The 16998-nt window shown below is 48.3% G+C and overlaps 1 protein-coding gene across 1 annotated transcript in view; it reads left to right on the forward strand.

Moving 5' to 3' along the window:
* Positions 1 to 16998, forward strand: part of LOC138647785 (cytochrome P450 2D14-like) — a 169932-nt gene that overhangs the window by 132023 nt on the left and 20911 nt on the right. Inside the window, exon 8 of the mRNA XM_069737042.1 lies at positions 15138 to 15279. Within this exon, the coding sequence (XP_069593143.1) occupies positions 15138 to 15279 (142 nt within the window). The remainder of the gene's footprint in view (positions 1 to 15137; positions 15280 to 16998) is intronic.

Raw genomic sequence — 16998 nt, forward strand, 5'->3', positions numbered from 1 at the left:
TGCTTTATAATCCAGAGCCTGCTGGTGCATATATATGTAGTGACTAACTTGTACATACCCAGTTATACTGTGTGGATTGCCCTGGGTTCACTTTGCTGTGTTTCCCCTTGTTCTATATACGTCTACATATGAATTACATATTTGTCTTTTAATCATATTTAATAAAATTCTTTATATTTTAATTATCCAATGGTTTGTACTTCCCTTCTTTTTTGGATAGTTACAGCAGCACTAGGTAGAAACGATAACTGTATCAAACAAAAAGAGCACCAAAAACGCAGTCAAAAACGTCCAATTAATGCAAATATGAAAAAACTTTATTATGTAAAAAACACAGGTATACAGCATGGCAGGCAGACAAATCCCTTACACAAGCCCGCACACACATCTCACATAGAGGGACCGGACTGCAGTGCACTAATATCTATTATGGACCATAAAAATAAAAGGTCCATATATGCTAACAATTGCATAAATGATGAAAAAAACGTCTAGCAGCAATATATTTAAGTAAATAAGGCAGCACACTGCAGTTTGGATGTGCCGGTCAGGTTTTTGAAATGTAGCAGCAATATATGTGACCCTGTAAACGTGTGCCAGATATATAGTACATACTGCAGTGGTGAGTCACAGAAGATGTGCACAGGAGTCCCGTCCTCCCCGACGTGCGTTTCGGCAATTGGCCTTCCTCAGGGGGAAACTATAACTGACATGATCTGCAGGACACAGTGGGGCTAAATAGCAAACCTGAGACCAGACTGAGGCTGAGAAAAGTTAACCACTGACATGATGAGACTGGGAAAAGAGAAGACAGGACTCAAAACCCGGTCCGGACCCGTCGAAGCACCTGTGTGTGCGAAACGGCCGTCGTCCGAGCTCCTATACCGCACCCTCATATATACCTGATGTCCTGATGGATGTAACTTGCATTTTTCTCCAATAAAGACCACAATCTTCACAGTTATCCTGGGGTGAGTGCCGCATATTTTCTTCTTCTCTGCTGTTAATTATAAAATAAACAGGGATTAAATGAGAAAATATAACACTCACATGTTCTCAGTTCATTGCATTGCAGGCAACCATACGTCCCAGCTCATTAGACGTGCTCAGGGCTTTCCAGAAGAAGACAAGAAGTTAAGAAAAAAAGGTCAAGAAAAAGGAGCTGGGGATCTGGCAGAGATTTAAAAACCTGCAACCGGTGACATCACAGAAAGTCTGGCTTATCTAGACCCTCCTCTCTCTACATTCTGAGTACTGCAACCTTAAATTTATCTACTTTCTATAACTTCGCTACAAAACATGTCATAGTCATAACAAACCCAGCATTCATCTCGGATTAACGTGGGCATTCTAATGAGATCAAATATGTCCTATCTGGGATACATATTTACAGAGAAATACCTACTTCTTTACTAGATGGAGCTAGAAGCTCAAGTTTACCGTGGTGGATAGATCCACCGAGGGATGTAAAGAATATATATTTTCGTGTTCTTAACGTAAACGGTTTGCGTAATATCTTACAAAAACAAAACAAAGAACTTCCATGTGTTCAGAGACTTAGAAACCAGTTCTAGCTGGTGCAGCTGGGGAGGGGGCGAGTGACTGTCGTGGAGCCTGGAATTTATGACCCCAGGGCAATAAATCCCCCTTCTAACATCCATTCCGTAGCCCATAGAGAAACAAGGAGAGCCAGAAAGAGAAGGGGGTGGGGGGGTGGTTTAGCCCACCTCATAAGCTGTAGAGCACTAAACTTATATGATATTTCATACCATATCGTGACATATGCTGACAAGGGACAGCTGAACACTGCGCTGGGACAATGAACTGGACGTGGTTGCTGACTGTTGTGTCTGTGCAACTGCAGGTTGAGGGAAGGAGGCATCAGCACCTGCTTCCTTGAAAGCAGACTGAGAAGGCCGTAATACAGGGGAAGGGCCAGTGGTTTCACCCTCAGACACAGATTTTGTATGTCAGCAGTATATGGCGTATGCTAACAGAGGTATTATGCTGCATTTCCCTTTAAATTTCCATTTACAAAGGTATGTGTGTGGAGCGCCCCCAGACACAGGGCCACGAGTTCTCGGTACCGGGCCTCTCTGGTTTGGTTCCGAGGCTGTCACGGTGGCTAGACCCGGTCCGCGACCCTGCTAAGGGGCGTCCACTAAAGGTGATAGTACAGTCTGTCAGGGATTCGTGACGCCACCTGTGGTGTTCGGTCAGGGTGGCCGACGCTGCTGTGGGGTCCACTGGCGTGATGGAATGGCAGCTGGATGGTATACCTTCCCACAGGTGAAGTATGTCCCCAGGGCTTCCCAGTAAGGTAGATGGTGATGGTGTGAGGTGCAGTCAATAACGAGGACACAAGGTTGCAGTCTCTTTACCTCTTTACTGTAGACTTCAGGACCCTCAATCCAGAGCACGCTTAACAGGGCTATCTGAGACCGGCCGGTCCGATGGGCACTTCCAGAGTTCCCTTTGCAGGTGGGAAATCGTTGCCTACCACTAGCGCCTGTGTGTTGTAGTGCTACCCTGCTGAGCATTCGGAATAGTCCTCACAACTGCTGTTCTCGTTCTTTCGTTCTCTACAGCTCTCTCTCTTTAGTTCCAGATGTTACTAGTTTCTCGTCCCCTAGTATGTTATGGCTAGGACGCACCCGTATGACGGGAAGGCTCGGAGCTCTTCCGGGACCGTAGAGACGCCCCTCTCCACGCGTTGCCCCCTATGTCTTCGTAGGAAATTTAAGGTAGACAGCCAACCTATAATTAACTGTCCTGCGGAGTTCGAAGTAAGGCCTAGAGTCAGTTACTCCCGCGGTGTTCCGGCCACCGCCTACGCGCCTCAGTAGGATGTTGCCTCGGTCTTACGGCACGACTCCTACTGGTTCTCCTTTGTGCTTGATCTCATTTCTCACTGTTCCACCATATCCTTCCCTTAGTGTCTCTCTCTTGGATACCGCCGCGGGGTGTGCAGGCGCTGTTCCGTTACGTTTTGCTCTGTTCGCTAGGCACCTGCCAGGTTCCCACGCCTGACAGGGACCCCCCTGTGTCTTCTCCCTGCAACACCCCCTGCCACGGGATGTTGCCTGAATCCAACCCAGTCAGCTTCTGACTAACTTCCTAACCAACCCCTAGTTTTACCAGTGTGAGGAGTGGCCCAATAAATAAAGCCTTTTTCTCCCCCTAGTGGCCGGAGCGTGAAGTGTAATGTGTGCTGGTGATACCTGGTCAGTAGAATTCCTTCAGTGCCATCAGACGTACCATCACTCCCCTTAGTGGCAGAGTGTCATACTGCAACGACCAGATCTCTGGGGCGCTGCATGTGGGTAAGATATTTGAACTAGCAGCATATGCTGTATATATAGAGCATATTTCATTACTCATATTATTATTCTGTGTAAGGCTGAAACCTGAAGAAGTATGTGGAGCATATTAATGCATATTATTGCATTGATATTTCACAATGTCCAAGTGCAGACCCAAAAATCAACATCAGGCTCCCAAATACATGCTGAAAGAGATCGTGAGAAGGGCAACACAGTAAAAAAATTAATAATAGGATATATAGGGATTGAGAGTATAAATTTGGCCATTGCACAATGTACAAAGGTTTCCAAAAATTACCCATGGGGTCTGTATCATTCACGCCGAAAGAGACCGTGATGGAGACCTCACAATACATTTTGAAGTTATTAGAATAGGTACAGATAGCAAGTACAGGTTTCCCTATTGCACAATATACAAAGGTTTCCAAAAATGTAAAAACATTAACCAAAAGGGGTGTACATATATGACCACTAAGTACTTGTTGCAGAAGCAGGAGGAGCAGGACGTGATTTCCTGAACAAAATGGGTTTGGATGGTAAGGCATGGATGTTAAAACAACTTCCAAAAAAGAACATTTGGGCTGCATTTTCGTTAGGTTGCCGTCATCCGTAGGGTTTACATTGTCAGAGGAAATTCAGCTCTTGTTAAATTTTAGAAGAGTCAGCCTGTCTGCATCTTCCATTGACAGGTGTGAGCGTCTATCCGTTATGATAGCACCGGATGAACTAAAAACCAGCTCAGAAAACACACTTGCGGCAGGGCAGGTAGCAGCTCCAAGGAGTACAAGGAAAGGTCAGGCCAAGTGTGCAGCTGGGACTACCAATAGTTAAAGGGCACTGAAGAATCAGGAAGGTCACTGGTATGGTCATTTACATACTCCCTCGCCATCTTGGTCAACTTCTCCCTAGTCATAGTTACACCCACAGATAGCCTTGCTGATGTAATGGTTTCATGAAAATGCCCTCCCCTGAGTTGTACTTGGTGTGCGTGTCCCTCCCTGTAATCCTTGTGGGTGAAGAGAGACGGTACCTCTGCCAGTTGCATTGTCTGAGGGGAATCTTTTCAGGAAGTCTTCCACAATGGCTCTCTTGCAGGCATGCACTGAAAATGGCACTCCTGCCTCCGACATGACAGGCAGATATTTCTTTGGAATTGTGTAGGCCACAGCAGCCTTATTTATTAAACAAACAACAGTTAACAATAAATGTAAAAGCATAACATTTTTAAAACTAGGAGAAGTCCTTGGAGACCACAAGAATCTGGTGATTTAACCATACCGTGAACATAACTTAAAACAATATTTTACTCCCAGCCGTTGTAACCCTGGCTCGGGAGCACCAAAAACCCCACAAGAGGGTTCACTGTTCACTGTAATAAACTGGAGATCCGACCACCCCTGCCGGAACTCCCCACCACCATTCACCAGATCCGAAACATATTAAACTCCAAAACAGAGGAGCCATATACCGATGGACCCCCCCAAACCAATTTCCACCAACTTCAAGGACTCCCCCCAGCCGCCACAACGAGAGTCCTTTGAACACCTTAAAGGCCCGAGACCCCACCTGACCGAAAAGCTATGGCCCTTTCAATGCCCTCCTGCAACCCGAGAGCCCAAAAATCCATTCCCACAGCATTCAAATGAACGCCGTCCGCCAACCAATACTCCCCTTTTCCTGATTCCAATTCGAAATGTCTAACCGCCACGCCCCCATTCCTAGACACAAAGGCAGACACCGCCCTATTAACCTTTATGCGGGCCTTATCAATTTTTTCCAAAGACCGCATGTGCTTCCACCGTTTTCGCGGCACAATTTCCGACCAAACGACGCTCACACCCGGGTACAAAACCCATAACCGCAAACAATCCTGCTTTATGTCTCTAACCAATTCCCGAAAATGTCAGACCCCCAAGTCATTCCCCCCAACATGCAAAACCAAAACGTCCGGGGCTCGATCCAAGCTCACGCTGTTATGGATCTCCCGCAACACTCGATTCCAGGCCATTCCCCGAAAACCGAGCCACCGGATTACTGCCACACTTCGGTCAAAACCAAGCTGCCTGCCCTCCGTCTGAACATCGGCGTGCAGAGCTCCCCAATGCACGTATGAGTGTCCGAGAATCCACACCAATAACGCCTGGTGACCTAGAAAACAAAACACAAACTCAACAAATGTCACCAACTAAAGAAAAAAACGCTCCAGCAAGACCTATAAATCCCCCTCGACCACCCCATGTGGCCGCACATAACTCTGAAAACGGTTAGAGCGCCACCTGCTAATCCTGTGAATAGTGGAAGCCCCCAACCCCCCAATTGCCGCCTCAGTCGCGGCTCCTATCCGAAAAGAGTGAGGGGCAAAACAGGCCCCATCCAAACCCAACAAAGCAATAGCCTTTTTGAAAACCGCCGTGAACTGATAGCGAGACAAGCAGGAAACGTCTTGATGACATAATAAAGACCGATCACGCCTAGGCTGAAGGCCTCAAAAACTGTTAAGGCAAGAGACCGGACACATAGCAGAACCCCCGACTGAACCCAAAACAATTCTGCTACCCCAGCCTTCCGGATCCTACTTTGAACGTCGCAACCATAGCTCCACCCGACCATCAGCCAACAACACATCCCTGGCCAACAAGCCCCCCGTCCCCTTTTTGCTAGGTGCCACCAACTCACCGACTCTAAGCGCCCCAAAAAAGGCCAATGAAAAGGCCAGCCGAAACAAACAAAGATCAAAAATCGAGAAACACAATGATGACAAAACCTCGCCCAACTTTTCTAACACGTTGAAGGAAGCCAGCCGCCTCGAATCCATTTTTTCCGGCCGCCACCTGAAACCTTTTACTGCCCTCTGTGCACTAAAAAGAACTTGGTTATATCATCCTGACCCCACAATTTGCAACCAAATGCCAAAGCCGCCATGACTCTTGACACCTTAGAAGACGACCATCCAACCGATGCCCCCCGACTTAACCATGACAACAAGATCCCCACCTGATCCTGTTGGCTCAACCCACAAGACGCCGCCGCTAACAAATCCTCCCACTCATGCCAAATTGTCTGATAAGCCTCCCAAGTTCTGGGAGCCAATGATGCCTTAATCAATGCCTCAGCGTCCCGGATACCACTAGCCAAAATTCCGGAGGGCATTCCAACCCGACCATCTCCGCCTCCGGGGACAACGACCGAAATCGATCGAACTGTAAACGAGAAAGAGAGTCAGCGATGGAATTATGAACTCCTGGCACATGCGACGCTGTGACATGCGCGTTCAAGGTCAAACACAACAACACCAACTGCCGTAACACACACACCACCGTAGGCGATGATGCGGACAAACTATTAATCGCGCAAACCACCCCCATGTTATCGCAGTGAAACCGAACTCACCTGTTCCGAAAAATCCCTTGCCACAAATGCACCGCTACCAGAATGGGAAAAATCTCCAAAAGCGCAATATTATGAACCAAACCAGAAGAAATTCAACTCGGTGGCCATTTTGACGCACACCATTGCCCCTGAAAGTACGCACCAAAAACTGCACCACCGGCTGCGTCGGTAAATAACTCCAAAGACTCAATGTCAATCACGCCCTCAATAAACAAGGACCTTCCGTTATAAGTCTTCAAGAACTCACTCCAAACCGCCAAGTCCTCCTTGTGCTCAGCCGATAAACGCACGAAATGGTGAGGAGCCTTAACTCCCGCCGTGGAGCTAGCCAAACTCCTAGAAAAAACTCTGCCCATCGGCATGACTCGACAAGTGAAATTAAGTTTACCTAGCAGTGATTGCAACTCTCGCAAAGGCAACTTGCGCAGGAGACCAGCCCGCCCAACATCTTCCCGCAGGCCTGCCACTTTGTCCTCGGGCAACCGAAACTCCCACTGAACGGTATCAATGACGATACCTAAAAAACACAAACACGTACTCGGGCCCTCCATCTTACCAGGGGCCAGCGGAACGCCGAAACAAAAAGCCACCCATTCAATTGCGCTTAAAATCCTGGAACAACAGTCAGACCCCGCCGGGCCGACACACAAAAAATCGTCTAAGTAGTGCAGCACCGAATCACAACCAGAAACGTCCCGCACCGCCCATTCCAAAAATGAACTAAACGCCTCGAACAGGGCACAAGATAACGAACTACCCATGGGCAAACATCAATCGACAAAAAATCGATCCTCCCAAAAACAACCAAGAAGTCTAACGCTAGACGGATGAACCGGCAACAATCGGAAAGCGGATTCTATGTCCGTCTTGGCAAGAAGGGCGCCCTTTCCACATTTTTGCACCCAAACCACCGCCTCGTCAAACGATGCGTAAACCACCGAACACAACTCGGGATCAATGCCGTCGTTTATCGACCTACCCTTGGGGTACGACAGGTGCTGAATCAAGCGAAATTTTTCCGCCTCCTTCTTAGGGACTACCCCCAGAGGGGAAACGACTAAATCCTCAAACGGAGCATGTTCAAATGGGTCCGCCATGCGACCCAGCTCCACCTCCTTGCGTAACTTCTCCGAAACCACCTCAGCGTGCAACAAAGCTGAACGCAAATTTTTCTTAACAATAGGAACCGCAAATGAAGGGGCCGGAATAACAAAACCTTCCGTAAAACCTGACAACAACAAGGACGCCTTATCCCTATCTGGGTATCTATTTAGATAAGGGGCCATCCTTTTCATCTTCACCGGTGTCTCCCCCATGGGAATTACCTGAACCTGATTTTGCCTTGCCCTTCTTAAAACATTTTGCGGCTCCATGGGAGGAACCGCTGCAGTGGGAGCACAAATGCTTAAACTTACAATTGACTCCAAATTTGCACTGTCCCTCATTAAATTGCCAGCAGACGCCCAACTTCTGTCCGCCTGCCTGACCCGCGTTACCTGAGGTGCCCGCAGCACCGGACTGTGAACCATGGCCGGAACCACCGGCCCCCCCTTGAAAGGGATGGCCGAACTTATACTGCGCCATTACCCGCAACCAGAGACCAATATCTTTCTGGTCCCACCAATGGCCGGCCGAACAGCTTTTCTCTGTCTGAACTACTTGTCGTACCTAAGCCACGCCTGACCGCCATACACCCTGTGAGCCTCGCTGATGGAATCCATGTAACAAAATAACCCCGAGCAATTCTCGGGAGCCTTCTCGCCAATGACACTGGCCAGGATGGCGAAAGCCTGAAGCCAATTAGCAAAAGTCTGGGTAATCAAACGCCACTGCCGTTTTTCTTCCTCCTCCTTTTTCGTATCCTCCTTCTTCCCCTTATCAAGATTACATTTTTCTAACGGAAGCAGGGAAAAAATTTCCACATATTCATCTTTACTTATCTTTTCCCTAACCTCTTTCTTAAGATGCGCCCCCAACGGGCCCTCAAAACACACATATACCTCACCATGCGCCCTATCATCCAAGTGTATCCTGCACTCTTTTTCCTTCTCAGTCTGCACCGAAACGGAAAACGGTTCTGCCACCACAGCCGGCGCCTCCACCGCACTAACCAGCCCCGGCTGCGAGCCCGACCACACTCCCAAATGTCCCTGCGCACCCGTACCGCGATCCAATCTCGCCAGCAAATTCTGCACATTCACCAAAATCTCCCGGACCCCTGCCGTGTCTCCGCCACCTGCACTCCCCACCCCAGCTAAGCGCCCCCTAAACACCACTAACCGCAGGTGACCAAGCATCTGAAGGACAAAAACGTGACACAGACATATACTCACCGGGCTGCAAGGGATCTGTGGTCCCCCAGCCGGAGTGCTGGCATCCTGACGTCCACGAACTGTGCACTCCGCTATCGACCCTTCTTGCATTCGTCCTCCGTGCCACACATCCAACCCACTGTTCTGGAGCATCGCTGACGTCAGGATCGCTGGATCCAGGCTCCCAGTGGATGGGGATGACGCGTTCCGGGCAGGAGAACTGGCCGCATGCTGCACGCTGCCAGCCGCTGATCCGGACGCAGCCGACGGCCGTCTAGACCGCAGAAGTGGCGCAGGGGAGCCCCCTGACGCTGCCGACGAGGCCGCCCGACCCGCCGACATCCGGCAATCCTCCGGACCCCGCCGATCGCGCCGAGGCAGGCCGCGTGGTGGGAACATCACCGCTGCGGCCTCCCGATCCTCCTGGCCCCAGACGCTGCCCGGCGTGTCGTGGCTCTGCCCCCACTGCACCACGAGGTGAGGGCCTTGCAACCGCCGCTGTGCCCCACCTGGCAGTCGGATTCCTCCCAGGCTGGGGCCTGCTCGCCGCTGCCCTTACCGGCGCCCGGCCTGGAGGGTCCCAGGAGGGGCTCCTGCACTTGCGGGGGGCACAAGGCCCGGAATCCGGGGACAAACGCTCGGGGGGCCGTGACCACCGAGCTCGCCGCTGCAGAGGGGGGACCGCTGGCAAGGATCCACCACCACCATCCATGAGATGGCCCACCTGAGCCTCCATCCAGCCTGGCAGGCGCACAGCTGCAGCAGCCCGCAGGCTCTCGAGGACGGCATCCACGCTGGTCATCCTGCTTCATAGAGAGGTGAGCGGGAACTGACCGGCCCCCGCCCCCTGGCCCCTCTCTGCTCCTCCACCACTAGCCCCCCCCCACCTAATTAGCCTATCCCGCCCACCCCCCTCCTCTCCAACCCATTGTCACGCTGGCCTTCGCTTGGGCCGTGGGGGGAGGGAACGGCTCGCTCCGGCCTGTCCTTTCAGAGTCCCCACCAGGATGGACACTAACCATCCTCTCCTCCTCACAATGCATCGCCTCCTCCTCTTTAAGCCATCCATGCTAGACAGCTGGGATTGGGAGTCCCCTCTGTAGTGCAGACCAAAAACTCCTGTTCCTCCTCCTCCTCCTGTTCCTTATCATCACCCAATTTGCTCCGTGCCTAGAAACTATGTTCAATGGGTGAAGGTAGAGAAGAACACTCATTGAATTAGCAGGAAAGAACGCTTCACTCTACATCACCCAATATGGTCTGAGAATATTGTATGAGGCTGAGCTGTGTGCTATCAGCCACTGTAAAATCTTACTCCATAGCAACCTGCTCGGCATTCAAAGCTTCCTCTTTGAGCTCCTGTAGCGAATGTTTTAATAGACAGACCAGTGGGATGGTTATGCTGATAATAGTGTCATCAGGGTTCACCATCTTGGTGCAGTACTCAGAGTTTTGAAGAACCTCACATATGTCAGCAATCCATACCCATTCAGCAGTTATGTGTGGGGCTGAGTGTTACTCTGACGGGCATTGAGAAGCTGGAATTCAGACACTGCCCTCTGCTGCTCACTAAGTCTTGCCAACACAGGAAAGGTCAAATTCCAGTGTGTGGGCAGATCACAAATTAGTCAGTGACGAGGCAAATTAAAATGCTGCTGCAGTGAAGCCAGACCGGAGAAAGCCTGAGATGACTTTTGGAAATGTGCACTGACACGGCGTACCTTGACAAGTAGATCTGGCAAGTCAGGGTATGTTTTTAAATCCCGCTGTACAACCATGTTCAGCACGGGGGCCATGCATAGAATGTGTTCCAGCTTGCCGAGCTTTAAAGCTGCCGCCAAGTTACACCCATTATCTCGCAGAACCTGACCTGGTTGAAGGTTCAGCAGGTAGAGCCACTGATTGTTAGGTCTTTTATCCCTTTCAACAGCTCTGCTCTTCAGCAGAATGTGCTGCCACTTCGCCAAACCAGTGCTGCAGACCTCCCAGCTGGGGGAGTAATGGTGAGGCTAGTTCTGCTGAGGATGAGGAGGAGGTGAGACAGGACTTGGAATACAAGGAGACTGAAACCCTGATTCAGGTTGGGCCTGCTATTTTTGGTGTGGCTAAGATATGTGATATCCCAGCCTGTGACTCTGTCCCAGACTGGTTCACCCAGTGTGCCATCAAGGAAATGTTGCATCTCTGTCCACCAGAACTTTTCAACGTGTCTGTGGTAAGGTGGACCTTCCCTGTGACTACTTTCACCAGAGCATGGAAACAGGAACACATGGGCTACTTGCACAGTGAACAAGTCTGTATGATCATGTTCACACACCACCAAGAAACCTGAAGACACAAAAGAGAATAGTAAAACCAAAAACACTCAGTTTGAAAAAATGTTGCAGTAATCCGCAAGTGCTAGTAAAAGATGTAAAAAACAGGGTATTTGGTTGATACGTTTTTTGCAAAAAATGTATACTAAGCTGCTCTACCAATTTCACCAGAGCATGGCTGATTGTGTAACACGTGCTTATTTAACGTGGGGACAGCACACTGGGAAAAATCGTGTCGGCCGGGAATCTAGTACCATGGGGCTACCACCGTAAAGAGGTCGCAAAAAGACTCAGTTCCCACAAGCCAAAACGGCAACATTTCAAGGGCTAGCAATCTGCAATGTGGTGTTTAGCATATGGGTGGGTGAATGGATATTTCTGCTTCCTGTGAAACATCTGGGGCAGGGACAACTGAACGCTGTGCTGGGACAATGAACTGGACCTGGTTACTAACTTGAGTCTGTGCAACTGCAGGTTGTGGGCAGGAGGCATCAGTGCCTGTTTTATGGACAGCAGACTGGGAAGGCCATAACACAGGGGAAGGAGCAGTTGTTTCACCTTCAGACACAGATTTTGTACCCAGGCGTTCCCCCACCTACTGGGGTGCTTGGCTGCCATGTGCTTCTGTATGCTGGTGGTGCTCTGGTTGGCAGTGTTCTTGCTTCTTCTCAGCTTGCACAACTGCTAGATAAAGATACACTATTTATTTAACCAATAGAAAATTAGTATTTTTTTAATACTGCCCTTATGACACAGGCAACCAGCAGAGTAAGGAAAATTATTGGCACTGGTAAATTGTGATGTTTTTTACCTTTTGTGATGGTTATTCACAGTTGTCATTGTCTTCTGCCTAACACAATAAAGCACTTTTATTTATTATAAGACCTCAGGTTATTCTGTTGGATTTGTCCTTCCCCCTTTAAATTGTGACATTTGCCTATCTCTGTAGGCTTTTCAGAAATCGCACAACTGCTAGATAAAGATACACTATTTATTTAATCAATATAGTTTTTTTTTATATTGCCTTTATGACACATGCCAACAGCAGATTCAGGGAAATTACGTACTGGTAAATAGTGACGTTTGCGTAGCTCAGCAGGTTTTATGCCAGTCTCACAGCAATAAATATTAGCTATTTTAGCAATAGACAAGGAATATTATTTAGCAATTAGCTTTTAAAAAGATGTTAACTATATGCTGGCACTGATGAATATTATTTAGCTGCAAAAAAAAAGTTTTTTTTATATGGTGTTATGCAGGAATATTATGTAGCTCCAAAAAATGTAGTTTAGTACATGCTGGTACTAAGTAATATTATTTCCTCAAAAAACAGGTGCTTTGTATATTATGGTAGTGCATGAAACCCTGCCTATCTTTCCCTAATCCCACAGTCTGTTCCTACACTATACAACACAATGCAAACTAGCAGAGATCTGCAGCATGTACTTTCAATGATAACAGCCAAGTGCTGCCTTTCTCCAGTATTAAACCTATCTATACGTTTTCTCCACCTAAGGGTACCGTCACACAGTCCCATTTCAATCGCTACGACGGTACGATTCGTGACGTTCCAGCGATATCCATACGATATCGCTGTGTCTGACACACAGCAGCGATCAGGGATCCTGCTGAGAATCGTACGTCGTAGCAGATCGTATGGAACATTCTTTCGTCGCTGGATCTTCCGCTGTCATCGCTAGATCGGTGTGTGTGACACCGATCTAGCGATGCGTTCGCTTGTAACCAGGGTAAACATCGGGTTACTAAGCGCAGGACCGCGCTTAGTAACCCGATGTTTGCCCTGGTTACCAGCGTAAAAAAAAACAAACAGCACATACTTACATTCTGGTGTCCGTCAGGTCCCTTGCCGTCTGCTTCCCTCTGCTTCCCGCACTCACTGACTGCCGGCCGTAAAGTGAAAGCAGAGCACAGCGGTGACGTGTGCTGTGCTTTCACTTTCACTTTACGGCCGGCAGTGAGTGCGGGAAGCAGAGGGAAGCAGACGGCAAGGGACCTGACGGACACCAGAATGTAAGTATGTGCTGTTTGTTTGTTTTTACGCTGGTAACCAGGGTAAACATCGGGTTACTAAGCGCTGTCCTGCGCTTAGTAACCCGATGTTTACCCTGGTTACCTGGGGACCTCGGCATCGGTGGTCGCTGGAGAGCGGTCTGTGTGACAGCTCTCCAGCGACCACACTACAATTTACCTACGATCACGGCCAGGTCGTATCGCTGGTCGTGATCGTAGGTAAATCGTATAGTGTGACGGTACCCTAACACTGAACTAATCTTCACACTCAGTAGCTCTTAAAGAGCTTTTTGTAAACACAACCTCTCCCTATACGCTGCTTTCACTTTCCCTATGCTCACACTATGCTCTCCCTACTCTGTTTCTGGCTGTAATATGCACAAGATGGCACCGGCAGGGGTTAAATATCCCCTATGAAGCTGTGAGGCAAGCCAATCACAGTAATGCCACATCAAAGATGGCACCAGTATTACTATGATTGGCAAGCAAGCTCAGCATGTTCATTGGCTGCAAATAAAGTGCCAAATAGAATTTTTTTTCTCCGCATAATGAATAGCTTGAATACAGTACTATCTATGCGAGTAACGAATAGTGCCGAATATATTGCCTCATTTCTACTTATAACCATTGCCCACTGTGGATGGCATGGCCTCATCTCCTGAGTCACTCACATGAGTACAGGAGTTTGAGTTAGCTAACCTGCAGCATGAATATACTGTTGTGAAAAAGGGTCTGTTCTTCTAGTTCACATTAGTATACAATTATTTTTGCTAGACTTTGTGCCCGTGGCACAGACAAAATGTTCAACACAATTGTTCTGTAGCATTTTTTAAATTCTTAAAGAGAATATGTCAGGCTTTTGCTATGTTGTATGAGGGCAGCATGATGTAGGGGCTGAAAACACTGATTTGAGCAATGTGTCACTTATTAGGCAGTGCTGTTGTTTCAATACAATCAGTGTTTTATCAGTAGGAGACTATTGTTACCATACAAAGCCATCAACAACCTGTCTCCTCCATACATCTGTGACCTCGTCTCCCGGTACTCTCCTGCACGCAACCTCCGATCCTCACAAGATCTCCTACTCTACTCCCCTCTTATCTCCTCTTCCCACAATCGCATACAAGATTTCTCTCGCTCATCACCCCTACTCTGGAATTCTCTACCCCAACATATCAGACTCTCGTCTACCATCGAAACCTTCAAAAAGAACCTGAAGACCCACCTCTTCCGACAAGCCTACAACCTGCAGTAACCACCGATTGACCAAACCGCTGCACGGCCAGCTCTACCCTACCTACTGTATCCTCACCCATCCCTTGTAGATTGTGAGCCTTCGCGGGCAGGGTCCCCTCTCCTCCTGTACCAGTTGTGACTTGTATTGTTCAAGATTATTGTACTTGTTTTATTATGTATACCCCTCCTCACATGTAAAGCGCCATGGAATAAATGGCGCTATAATAATAAATAATAATAATAATAATAGCTGCCCGTGTGCATCCTGGTCCAACGCGCCCCACCACTGATTAATAGCTTACTGTCAATATACAATGTATATAGGAAGCTGCTAATCAGTAGTGTGTGGGATCAGATTTCTGAGCACTGCTCCATTTACTCCTCAGGAAACTGATTGTATCACATCTACTGCACCCAGTAAAGTAAGTCATGCATGTCTGGAATCAGGGTCTCCTTGCCTACACCATGGTGCTCTCAGATGAGGTAGCAAAAACCAGGTGACACATTCCATTTAATACTTTTTTCCACAGGGCACCACGATCATCATCAATCTGTCCTCTGTGCTCAAAGATCCCGAAGTCTGGAAGAAACCTTTACAGTTTTACCCAAAACATTTCCTTGATGAGAATGGAAAGTTTATAAAACAAGCTGCATTTATCCCATTTTCTGCAGGTAAGAGAAGCCTAATTGGTGTTATCAGTCTTATTTTATATGCAAAATTTCTAAATTGTTTTAGCATAGCTACTGGAATAACTTGGATCAATTAGCTCTCAGGATGGCTATCTTCGTGGAGTGTGAGGTGGAGGTCCCATAGCACTCTCCATGACCTATTAAATCAGTATTATGGACAACAATATGTACCTCAAATAGCCTTACCCTTATCCATGTTAGGTTATATTCTCCTTTCTTTCTTTATAGAATTGGATTTACTTGTTATGCTTTTTCTTGCACATACTTTTTGCATTTTACACATTACAGTTTGCACTTTGTCTTTTCCTTATTTGGCCTGTCTCTAATAAATTGCACTACATGCTTTCTATTCTGATTTCTGCTCCTGACAATATAGGGTACCTTTAGTTCTGTCTACTAGGGTGTAGTCAGACAGTTATATTACGGTAATTGGACCAAGATTAGACTGCAATTCGCGGACCTCCTATGCAGCTGTCTCGTTGGGGTTGGGAGAGCCACAACCATTCAGAGCATTGCTGTCCGAACTCAGTTTGATATATATGGCCGTCTGACTGCGCCCTTAGGCCGGTCTCACACGTCCAGATAATTCCGGTACCGGAAAAATCGGTACCGGAGTTATCCGTGTCCGTGTGTCCGTGTGCTCATGTGGCACATCAGTGTGGCACACGTGCGGCAGCCGCGTGCCGCCCGTGTGCCAACTGAGGACCACACGGACCGTGCAGGAGACAGTGCTAGAGTTAAGCGCTGTCCCCAGCATGTGGTGCTGAAGCCGGCATTCATTCCTTCTCCCCAGCAGCATTCGCTGGAGAGAAGGAATGAAAAATCAGGGTTTTTAAAAAAATTTTTGTGTTTAAAATAAAGTTCGTGGTCACCTCCTGCCTCCCTCCCCCTGTGTGCCCGCCCGCTGGCATTAAAATACTCACCCAGCTCCCGCGATGTCTCCTCTCAGCGCCGGCAGCTTGTCCTGTGTGAGCGGTCACGTGGTACCGGTCATTACAGTGATGAATATGCAGCTCCACCCCTATGGGAGGTGGAGCCGCATATTCATCACTGTAATGAGCAGTACCGTGTGACCGCTCACACAGGACAAGCTGCGGCGCTGAGAGGAGTCATCGCGGGAGCTGGGTGAGTATTTTAATGCCAGGGGGCGGACGCACAGGGGGAGGGAGGCGGGAGGTGACCACGAACTTTATTTTAAACACAAAAAAATAAAAAAAAACTGATTTTTCATTCCTTCTCTCCAGCGAACGCTGCTGGGGAGAAGGAATGAATGCCAGCTTCAGCACCAAAAGCAGGGGACAGCACTTAACTCTAGCGCTGTCTCCTGCACGGTCCGTGTGGTCCTCAGTTGGCACACAGATGGCACACGGACAGCATCCGTGTGCAGTACGTGTTTACACGGACCCATTGACTTTAATGGGTCCGTGTGATCCGTACGCTCCCACGAACACTGACATGTCTCCGTGTTTTGCAAACAGACACACTGTCCATGAAAATACGCTGACATGTGCAGAGACACATTGATTTTAATGTGTCTACGTGAGTCAGTGTCTCCGATATGTGAGGAAACTGTCACCACACGTACCGGAGCCACTGACGTGTGAAACCGGCCTAAGAGTGTGATTTGGGGCTATATCAGATTACAATTGTTCAAAACATCTTGCCGCACATTGGCTTACTTTTTGGAATGTAGATTCTATT

This window comes from Ranitomeya imitator, chromosome 8 (assembly GCF_032444005.1).
Source record: "Ranitomeya imitator isolate aRanImi1 chromosome 8, aRanImi1.pri, whole genome shotgun sequence".
Classification (NCBI taxonomy): Eukaryota; Metazoa; Chordata; class Amphibia; order Anura; family Dendrobatidae; genus Ranitomeya; species Ranitomeya imitator.